Raw genomic sequence first — 12133 nt, 5'->3', positions numbered from 1 at the left:
CTTTTTTGATGAATGAGGCAAGTGTTTTTGTATTTTGAACCATGCTTGAAGTAAGACACTGGCCCGACTCAGTACGAATGTAAGTCTTTCTTAGAGCAATTGAAATATTGTCCCAGACTTGTTTGTACTCTGTAATGTATTGGGCAAAAAAAAAGATACTCTGTACTGCTTGCAAACTTCCCTGTATGATTCAAGATTCTGGCATTGAAGTATTTTTTTGGTGTGATGTTGGTTTCTCTTTGTGTGCCAAAGCCCAATTTCCCGTTGGAAATAGTTTTGGAAAGGATAATTCTTCACAACCTGAATCTGTCATGAGCCCAACTGATGTATTCCCTTCTCCTGGAGAGATACTTATGGCTTTGCTCACATCTAAAGCTATGTCGCTGACTTGTATGCATGTATCAAGTGGATGGTCAGTATTTGTTTCAAGTAGTTGGTCATGATCATGAAATCTATCTGCACTTTCATTCATATCATCATTTTCTATGATGTTGACAGCTTCTGATACACTATTGTCCGTTTTAGGTTAAGTGAGGTGATTCCAAAGTTCACTGTCCTCCATAGTAAAAGTCTCTTCCCACTTGTCAGAGGCATCAATCACTTCTGCATAGTGGTGATTGTTTTCTTTCAACCACTGAAATGCTTCATGGACTACATTTGGCCTAACATGTTCAAAATAGACATGACTTTTGTACTCTTGCTTCCTTTTCAGTTTGACAGGGATGATACCAGCCGATATTGGAGTTCTTGGCAGAATGTTACATGTCTCATCAACATCTGATGGCACATTGACCACTGAACCAATGATACCCTGTTGTTTTCCTCTTGGTAAAGCAGTAATTTTCATAAAGGGTATCCTCTTGGCAACCAATCTGGCTTCAAAATCAGTAAGTTCATCTACAATGGAGGGCTGTTCGGGCAATGCCATCTTGTTCACTTGAGCTTGTGGTGGAGTTGATCCTTTTCTTAAGTGCCTCTGGCAGGTTGTACATAGCCACTCTTTATCTGACAAAGTTTTGAGGTTAGTTCTGCAGAAATCTGCCAAGTCAGAATTTCTGAAGCTGCTGGGTCTAAACTGAATAACATTTTCCTTATACATCATTCTATGACACACTGTGCACGTATAATCTGGGCTTTTCTGTATCTCCTTCAAGAACTGTTTGTTTGCCTTATCAATAGACTTTGGGTGTCTTGTTTCTGCATGTAATGACTTATCAATAATCTGCTTTCTTTTCTTCTCCGTTTCAGATTCCTTTTCTCTCTTCCTCTTCAGACGTTCCTGTTCTAACTGATTTCTCCTTTTCTTTGCCATGTCAGATTCCTTTTCTCTCTTCCTCTTCAGTCGTTCCTGATCCAACTGATTTCTCCGCTTCTTTTCCATGTCAGATTCCTTTTCTCTCTTTCTCTTGAGTCGTTCCCGTTCTAACAGACTTCTGCCCTTCTTTTCCATGTCAGATTCCTTTTCTCTCTTCCTCTTCAGTCGTTCCTGATCCAACTGATTTCTCCGCTTCTTTTCCATGTCAGATTCCTTTTCTCTCTTTCTCTTGAGGCGTTCCCGTTCTAACAGACTTCTGCCCTTCTTTTCCATGTCGGATGCCTTTTCTCTCTTCCTCTTCAGTCGTTCCTGATCTAACTGATTTCTCATCTTCTTTTCCATGTCAGATTCCTTTTCTCTCTTTCTCTTGAGTCGTTCCCGTTCTAACAGACTTTTGCCCTTCTTTTCCATGTCGGATGCTTTTTCTCTCTTCCTCTTCAGTCGTTCCTGATCTAACTGATTTCTCTGCTTCTTTTCCATGTCAGATTCCTTTTCTCTCTTTCTCTTGAGTCGTTCCCGTTCTTCCAGACTTCTGCCCTTCTTTTCCATGTCGGATGCCTTTTCTCTCTTCCTCTTCAGTCGTTCCTGATCTAACTGATTTCTCTGCTTCTTTTCCATGTCAGATTCCTTTTCTCTCTTTCTCTTGAGTCGTTCCCGTTCTAACAGACTTCTGCCCTTCTTTTCCATGTCGGATGCCTTTTCTCTCTTCCTCTTTAGTCGTTCCTGATCTAACTGATTTCTCCTCTTTTTTTCCATGTCAGATTCCTTTTCTCTCTTCCTCTTCAGTCGTTCCTGATCCAACTGATTTCTCCGCTTCTTTTCCATGCCGGATTCCTGTTCTCTGATATTTTTCTGTCTTTCCTTTTGGCCTTTTAGTCTCTCATTTCTAATAAGTTCATCTTCGCATCTCCTTTTAGCCGACTCCTTTACTCGTTTCCTAACATTTACAACCCGATCTTTTGTTTCACATCCTCGTGATAAAGAGTTTGCTTTTTCATGCCGAAAGTGTTTTTGCCTTTCCATTTCATCTTAAATGTTTATAAGTGACTTTGTTTCGTGTGTAACATGAGTGCTCATTGCCGTTAGCTGAGAGGGAAACATTGTCATTTTACTATCAATGATGCACTGTTTCAAATGTTGTCGCATTTCCAAGTCTGATTTAAAGCTGAAGCTTTCTGGAGGTTTATGTTCTGCACAACACACTGCAAAAGCTGCTGCAAATGCCCCACATGAAGCTTCCTGTTGTTTGCTTACAGCAACGTATCTTGGGGTGTAAACCTTCATGTCATAAAGTGTTCGCAGAATTGGTAGCAGTCTCATTAATCTATTGTTGTCCTGTATTGAGTCATATATTTTAATAGTAAGATCGCATGGGTCTTGCCATGATGCCATCCAGTGATTATCAAGGTAGTGTATGTTAACACTGTGTTTATTCAAGGGCAATAACAACATGTCTGCTGTGGATACTTCTCTCCGTAGAACTTCTACTTCTGTTGGCAATCGAAATCCAATGATCACTTCCGGCCATTGTTGTGCCAATAAGTGTAACACTTTGATCATTATATCATCTGATATATAGCATCCAGGAATCACTATTTCTTGAATTAGTTTCTTGTCACTTTGTTTATTCCTGGACACAGTGGATGCATAAGTAGGTACAACTTTAGTGCATTTATGGCTCTGATATCTTTGATATGTACTGAAAAGTTTGCCACGCACTGTACAGTACGAACACTTGTGATTGATGAGGAGTTTTTCCGTGCTAAACTCCCTGTTACACAGGTGGCACACATAACGCATGTTTCCGTTGTAGCTGTGGATGCCTTTATTCCCGAGCAGAAAGTGGAGGTATTCCCTCTTGCCTGAAATCAGAGGCGGTAAGAAATTCATATGCATACACAGTATCAAGTTGCTATGTACAATAGTGACAAAAGTAAAGCCAATTTAAAGTAAATGACCAATTTTAAGCAATGACTGTTGCAGATAAACTTGACCTTGAAATTTAACCATCACAAATAAGAGGCTGTCTGAAAATCACTGCATGCACAATATAAAGTTTATATGATCAATAGTTACAAACACAAGGGCTGTTTGTAAAACATGCATGCCCCCCATTTGGGCTGTCCGTTGTAGTGGCAGCCATTGTGTGAATACGTTTTTTGTCACTGTGACTTTGACCGTTGACCTATTGGCCTGAAAATCAATAGGGGTCATCTGCCAATCATGATCAATGTACCTATTCAGTTTGATGATCCTAGGCCTATGAGTATTCTTGAGACATCTTCCGGAAAAAAAATTACTGTGTCGAGTCTCCGTGACCTTGACCTTTGACCTAGTGACCTAAAAATCAATAGGGGTCTTCTGCGAGTCATGATTAATGTACCTATGAAGTTTCCTGATCCTAGGCATAAGCTTCCTTGATTTATCATCCGGAAACCATTTTACTGTTTCTGAGCCACCGTGACCTTGACCTTTGACCTAGTGACCTGAAAGTCAATAGGGGTCATCTGCCAGTCATGATCAATTTACCTATGAAGTTTCATGATCCTAGGGGTAAGCGTTCTTGAGTTATCATCCGGAAACCATTTTACTATTTCGGGTGACCTTGACCTTTGACCAAGTGACCTCAAAATCAATAGGAGACATCTCCGAGTCATGATCAATATACCTATGAAGTTTCATGATCCTAGGCGTATGCGTTCTTGAGTTATCATCCAAAAAACATTTTACTATTTCGGGTCAACGTGACCTTGACCTTTGACCTAGTGACCTCAAAATCAATAGGAGTCATCTGCGAGTCATGATCAATCTACCTTTGAAGTTTCATGATCCTAGACGTATGCATTCTTGAGTCATCATCCGAAAACCATTTTACTATTTCGGGTCATCGTGACCTTGACCTTTGACCTAGTGACCTCAAAATCAAATGGGGTCATCTGAGAGTCATGATCAATCTACCTATGAAGTTTCATGAACCTAGACGTATGCTTTCTTAAGTTATCATCCAAAAACCGTTTAACTATTTCGGGTCACCGAGACCTTGACCTTTGACCTAGTGACCTCAAAATGAATATGGGTCATCTGCGAGTCATGATCAATCTACCTATGAAGTTTCATGATCCTAGGCACATGCGTTCTTGGGTCACCTTGACCTTTTACCTAGTGACCTCCAAATCAATAGGGGTCATCTGCGAGTCAGGATCAATCTACCTATGAAGTTTCATGATGGTAGGCGTATGCGTTCTTGAGTTATCATCCGAAAACCATTTTACTATTTCGGGCCACCGTGACCTTGACCTTTGACCTAGTAACTTCAAAATCAATAGGGGTCATCTGCGAGTCATTATCAATGTACCTATGAAGTTTCATGATCCAAGGCCTAAGCGTTCTTGAGTTATCATCCGAAAACCATCTGGTGGACGGACATACATACATACATACATACATGTGCAAAACAATATACATACATACATACATACATGTGCAAAACAATATACCCCCTCTTCTTTGAAGGGGGGCATAATGATTCATGAGTATGAATTAAAATACAGCTTATTGCTAACAATGACAAAATTTTGCGATAAAAATTCCTTAGTTAGTTTTGCCTTTAAAAATCAATAAAGCTATATCTGCACATGTTGTTGATTCTTTGATATAATTAACATTCTTGAGTTATCATCCGAAAACCATTTTACTATTTCGGGCCACCGTGACCTTGACCTTTGACCTAGTAACCTCAAAATCAATAGGGGTCATCTGCGAGTCATTATCAATGTACCTATGAAGTTTCATGATCCAAGGCCTAAGCGTTCTTGAGTTATCATCCGAAAACCATCTGGTGGACGGACATATATACATACATACATACATACATACATACATGTGCAAAACAATATACATACATACATACATACATGTGCAAAACAATATACCCCCTCTTCTTTGAAGGGGGCATAATGATTCATGAGTAGGAATGGAAATACAGCTTATTGCTAACAATGACACAATTTTGCGATAAAAATTCCTTAGTTAGTTTTGCCTTTAAAAATCAATAAAGCTATATCTGCACATGTTGTTGATTCTTTGATATAATTAACATGTTGGTATCTTTACTTGAGAATCATGTTACCTCAAGACATCGGTTTGAATCTGACATGGGGTCTAAGATTATTATTTTTTTGCATAACAGATAGGAATTTTTTTCTTTTTATGGTGTAATCTGAATATAAAAAAAATCTGATACATGAAAGTGTCGTCAAGTTACTGCAGATTTTCAAAGAATTTATGATCACCCATGTACATTTGCAACTTAAGTCTCTGCAGGAAGCTATAAAATAAGTTAGCATTACTGAAATGTTCCTGATATATTTCAGTCCTAATACAAGCTACATTGTTAACGAAACCACTTACTAAAAACAATAGAAGAAAAGAATATGTTTGTTCTATGGGTCAATTTAATCCACCTCAGGAAAGTAAGACACACACTAATGCACTTTTAACTATACAATACTTTTATTCACACTGTTTAGTTATTTCAAAATTTTAAACAACACTTTACTTTTTATATATAGCATTTAACAACTATTTTATATTGTTTCCTTTGTTTTTGTCTTGATGTTTTATTTGAGATCCCCCCCCCCCAATATTCACACAATCTCACCAACTAACTGATTCTCTCCCACTCACATAACATTATCAGCATGAAGCTTCGTAATTACTCATGCAACTAAATATGTTTAACTTACAATAAAACTTATTGCATGCCCAAGAGAGAATTTCTATCACTATGTTGTGGGAGAGTTATCCACGAAGGAGGTTAGTATTTTATGTTAGTAGTCTCCCAAAGGAGATTTGGAAAATTGACTGGCTAATTCTACAAATTATCGCATGCAACTGAATATATTAAACATAGCCAATAAAACTTATTGCATGCCCTAGAGAGAATTTCTATCACTATGTTGTGAGAGTCATTCACGAAGGAGGTTAGTATTTTATGTTAGTAGTCTCCCTAAGGAGATTTGGAAAATTGACTGGCTAATACTACAAATTATCGCATGCAACTGAATATATTAAACATAGCCAATAAAACTTATTGCATGCCCTAGAGAAAATTTCTATCACTATGTTGTGGGAGAGTCATCCACGAAAGAGGTATTTTATGTTAGTTGTCTCCCTAAGGAGATTTGGAAAATTGACTGGCTAATTCTACAACTTAACACATGAAGCTAAATATTAGCCGATAAAACGTATTGCATGCCTTACAGAGAATTTCTATCACTACGTTGTGGGAGAGTCATCCACGAAGGTGGTTAGTATTTTAGTCTCCCTAAGGAGATTTGGAAAATTGACTGGCTAATTCTACAACTTAACACATGCAGCTAAATATTATCCAATAAAACTTATTGCATGCCCTAGAGAGAATTTCTATCACTACGCTGTGGGAGAGTCATCCACGAAGCAGGTTAGTATTTTTTGTTAGTAGTCTCCCTAAGGAGATTTGGAAAATTGACTGGCTAATTCTAAAACTTAACACATGAATCTAAATATTAGCCAATAAAACGTAGTGCATGCCCTAGAGAGAATGTCTATCACTACGTTGTGGGAGAGTCATCCACGAAGGAGGTTAGTATTTTATGTTAATAGTCTCCCTAAGGAGATTTGGAAAATTGACTGGCTAATTCTACAACTTAACACATGCAGCTAAATATAAGCCAATAAAAGTTATTGCATGCCCTAGAGAGAATTTCTATCACTATCACTACATTGTGGGAAAGTCATCCACGAAGGAGGTTAGTATTTTTTGTTTGTAGTCTCCCTAAGGAGATTTGGAAAATTTACTGGCTAATTCTACAACTTAACACATGCAGCTAAATATTAGCCAATAAAACTTATTGCATGCCCTAGAGAGAATTTCTAATACTACGTTGTGGGAGAGTCATCCACGAAGCAGGTTAGTATTTTTTGTTAGTAGTCTCCCTAAGGAGATTTGGAAAATTGACTGGCTAATTCTAAAACTTAACACATGAATCTAAATATTAGCCAATAAAACGTATTGCATGCCCTAGGGAGAATGTCTATCACTACGTTGTGGGAGAGTCATCCACGAAAGAGGTTAGTATTTTTTGTAAGTAGTCTCCCTAAGGAGATTTGGAAAATTGACTGGCTAATTCTACAACTTAACACATGCAGCTAAATATTAGCTAATAAAACTTATTGCATGCCCTAGAGAGAATTTCTATCAATACGTTGTGGGAGAGTCATCCACGAAGGAGGTTAGTATTTTATGTTAGTAGTCTCCCTAAGGAGATTTGGAAAATTGACTAGCTAATACTACAACTTATCGCATGCAAGTGAATCAAGCTATAAACTTAACAAAATTCCGCATTGAAATCGTGCTGAATTTTGTTGCTTTCGTATCGCCACTTTTAGTTCATGTTCCGTCTTCAATTTTTAAACTTCTGAACGCACGGAAAGCGAATTCCCTTGAACTTCTTCTTTTAAAGAACTTATTTCTCTTTTCTGTTCGCGCACTTCTACTAAAAGTTCCCTAATTGAACTATTTAAGTCCATATTTTCCTGAGAAGCACACTCTTCGCCAGACCGCGTGGTCATTTTCATATGCAAGTTTACCCAGTGCAAATTAACACATGTATCGATCAGTCAATCCCAACGCTAAATGACTGAACAGAGTTACTCAGACACGAGTAAAATGCTCTCTTACAGAGCCACCTATCGGAAACTACATTGACAAGGGAAGGTAGTTTTCGTCTAATTCGCACGTGCTCAAACGACGAAAACAATATTTATCGACAATAGTGCAATAGTGTGGTAATCGCTTTATAAGTTTACAAAAAATACACCAACTTTCGCTTTCGATTTTGGTATCAGATGTTGTAAATTTAACAACAGCTGAAATGATTGCATTAAGTATTTTTGTTTGTATATTAAATAATAATTACATATTTTGTAAAGCATGTTAAACATGATTTGTGATTATTGTTTAACTATGTTGTTCGAATCTTCGATATCGGAGGAAATAAAGAATATATATTTAAGTCCACAAAATATTTTAATCAATAGTGTACATTCAGTAACTTTCGAGGGCGTAAAATATGCACATAAGGGACTACACGATAAATTAAAAAAAAACGTTTCAATATTAATTTCAACCCAATTAATTACAAGTTTTCTCGGAAGCTGTTCATATTAAAGATATACTAGTATTAAATAAATACAATTTTCTCAATCCTGGTCATTTATGTACATGCTAAATAAGTATTATATTGATAAAATTATTGGTCGCTATATATGTATATGAACGTGCACTTGTGTGTACATTAAAATGTAGATTGGTAAAATATTCGCAAAAAGTTAATGTCCGAAAATGTATAGACATCATGAAATAACCCTTTTTATTTATACGAATAATTTGATGTTGTTGTACAGAAAGATACTCCAATGTTTAAATTTCAACACAGGTTACAATGATTAGCCCAGATATAAATTAAACTAGTATAGTGTGTCAGTGTGGTCATTATCATTTTGATGTTTTGTCTTTAATTATTGTCTTTTACATATGCATAAATCATATTTAGTTCAATACAATCGGAAACTATTTGCCACACATTAGATTCTAAGCAGAGATATGTTGTCTTCGATAACTTAATTGATATTATTAAGCATGAAGCTCCAGCGATCGCGGACAATTCTAATAGATCGGTAACGACATTGTAACCAACGATACACTAATTTTCAAAAGCATTGGGATTATCATTAATGGCACATAATAACAGCAAACAGTTGTTTTCGAGATGATACCAAAAAAGAATTGGGAATAAGATAATCAAACCTTGGTTTCTTACGAAGATCATTACAATTACATGAGTACTTAAATCTATCGGGCGAAACCATTGCTTATTTCAAATTCTTTAAATGCACACATTACACGAGAAACCACAATTCTCATGCAAACTATCTAGTTTAACAGATATGCAAATTTTATGAAACAAGTCATCACATGAACCATATAATCGACGCTATCAGGCAAATTGCAAATACAATATTTTTAATAGTAATATTTTTACAATGTTTTTGTCGTCGTACGCTTATTGTTTTATTTGTTATTGGAAATTCTGCCATTTGTTCGATGTATAAACAATACATTAGGTGTGTGCGCATATGTGTCGTATCGAGTATGAGGTCTAAACAAAGCTCTGCACGAAAGCAGTAATGAATGCAATTGCAAATAACTTACGGACGTTTTTATTATTTTGCCGCATTACTTTAGGTACTTCAATACACATTTGTATATTATACCATTTATATGTGATAACTAAATTTTTAAACCGTCTAGAAGCATTTTAAAGCAACTGTCAAAAACTTAAAAAATCAAATTGTTGATTAAGATAGTCGAATTTGCCGCGACCTCTGTAACATGTTTCGTTAATTGTAAACCGTAGTCCTGTTAAACTGTTCTTAAGTAAAATATTAGTTGCTTCCATATGATGAGAATTAAGTTTTGTATTATTAAATATATCATTATTAAATATATCTTTTTCGTCCTGTTCATTTAAACCGAGAAGCTTTTCACAGAAGATGATTTCTTCGACTTCAATTTCGTGTCTACTTAAGTTTAATTCAATCAACTCGTCAACGCTGCTTGTGTCAGACACTATAATTGATTGTCTTTCAAAATTGCATTCTAAATTTTTGTTATATTTTTAAACATCAAAATCATTAGCCTTGGTAATTGAAGTGTTTCTTTACAAAATTACTATATTCCTTATAATCAATTATAAATTAGTGTAAGATCACTGTATCGCATATTAATATTTGTTTGCACGTTTGTTTTTATAGATCCTTTCATAACTATTGCAAATCGATGAAGTCACATTGAGTTATGCTAGGCGTCCGCGTGCATGATTGTCGATTGGTTTAATATAACATAATCTGCCCAAAATAATTTTAAATCAAAGCGATGAACTCACTAAGTGTTGTTGGTCAATCTCATGTATTAAACAATAGTTTACAGGTAAATACATGTTCAGCGGAGCTCAATGCTAAGTTAATGATCTAGTCTTTATTCGGTAATTGGTCTTTACTTGTAATTATATTATAACACACATGTTTCTATTTTTTATTTTAAAAAACTGGGTTTAATCACATGACGATTGTTTAAGACCTAGTTCATTCTTTCTATATTTGACCTCAAACTCCTTTTTGAAAAAATGCGGTATAATGTGTATTGGAATCCCGCTGTGGTGACTGTGCATCGTGTTTTCGAGCAATTTCTACAAGACGTCATCGTAATATAGTGCCCAAGGCGGCAGGGTAAGCGGGCAAACCTGATATACGAGACCTTCTACATCGACGAAAGCCCTGTTCAAACAAATGGGCACGATGGCAGTGAGATATCAATATTGTCATGGAATGTACATGGACTGAGCGAATGTAAAAAAATCTAGTGCTGAGTTTGTTAATATTATAGGTTCCTCTGATGATACGTTTTTGTTCGAAACTTCGAATCATGGACCAAAGCTTCGAGTAACATTACAAGCAATGGCTATCAATCTATTACTTTCTTTAGAAACTTTCTACACCGAAATGCATGGTGATGTAGCGTTGGAATTGTTATTTCTTTTAAAGATGAGCTTAAAGATGGCATAGAACTTGAACGTTACGATTACGACAATATTATTTGGTTAAAACTTAAGCATGATTTTTAAATTCTACTACTGATATGTATATTTGTAATATCTATGTATGGGGAGAAGATTCGCCAGTTTATGAAACTATTAACATTGATCTTTTTGATATTTTTGAAAATAATATTTGATATTATTCTTAACTTGCAGTGTCCTTGTTACAGGAGACCTGAATAGCAGAACCAGTAGTCATTGTAGATGGCTCAGCCTCAATTAACACAGCACTTGGTGATGTCAATAAACCACTTTACATATTGTCAATGGAGGAATAACTGATAGTTGTAAACAAACAATACGTTCAAGTAACGATTACTCTGTAATTAATTACTTATTGACCAATGAAAGTAACTTTCCATTGATATCAAACTTCACTGCTGGCGAATTTAGCGAGTGGAGTGATCATGCTTCGTTACATTTTTCATTATGTTAAAGTAATTGTTGACCTCGTTAATATACATTTAATATAAATCGGACTGTTGGCGTAGAGGTGAATTTCGTTCAGGACTTATTTCAAAACTTCCCATTTTTAATAATATTTTTAGAAGTACAGTAGACTCTGCCAATACCGGACTCTCTAAATACCGGAACTCTCCCGATTCCGGACGGTCGGGCCAGTCCCGTATTTTCTCCTTCTATTTCTTTGTTAAAAAATGTTGAATAAACCGAACTCTCTGAAAACCGGAAACCGGACGGGTATCTCCGTAAATTTGGTCATTTTCAACGTAAAATACATTGAGTATACCGGACGGTCTAAATTCTCAAGATGCCCGAGGCGTGAAAATAACAATACCTAGTCAGCACAGCGAGTGCGGTGTCACACATTTTGCTCGCGCAATTATCGATAATCGGATTTAATATACCATTAAGGTGTGAAGTCGTTACCGCGTTTTGGGAGTCCGATTAAGTAATGTAAAACAAACTGTGAATGTCTATAATAGACGTGCGGTAACACCAAAAAGTGATTGACTCGATCGTTTTATTAATTATTTATTATCGCCTATGATAAACAATTTCATTAAAAAAAATAATGCATGCCGTTGCGACGATCACTTTCTTGTGATCTTTTCGGGTATTTTACGTTAGAGGATAAGATTAAGCTCATCACGGAATCAAC

At 36.1% G+C, this 12133-nt stretch overlaps 1 protein-coding gene across 1 annotated transcript; it reads right to left on the bottom strand.

The window, feature by feature from the left end:
* Positions 1 to 251: 251 nt before the first annotated feature.
* On the bottom strand, positions 252 to 2140 carry LOC127870067 (RNA-binding protein 25-like). The gene has a single exon (XM_052412724.1). The coding sequence runs from the start codon at positions 2138 to 2140 to the stop codon at positions 527 to 529; it is 1614 nt and encodes a 537-aa protein (XP_052268684.1). The 3' UTR covers positions 252 to 526.
* Between the last annotated feature and the right edge of the window lie 9993 nt (positions 2141 to 12133).

This window comes from Dreissena polymorpha, chromosome 2, assembly GCF_020536995.1.
Source record: "Dreissena polymorpha isolate Duluth1 chromosome 2, UMN_Dpol_1.0, whole genome shotgun sequence".
Lineage (NCBI taxonomy): Eukaryota > Metazoa > Mollusca > Bivalvia > Myida > Dreissenidae > Dreissena > Dreissena polymorpha.
Note: the sequence above shows the minus strand (reverse complement) of the source record. Positions and strands in the feature narration are given on the sequence as shown.

Coding starts and splice junctions, on each gene's coding strand:
- LOC127870067 (XM_052412724.1), bottom strand. CDS start 2,140: ATGGAAAAGAAGCGGAGAAATCAGTTGGATCAGGAACGACTGAAGAGG.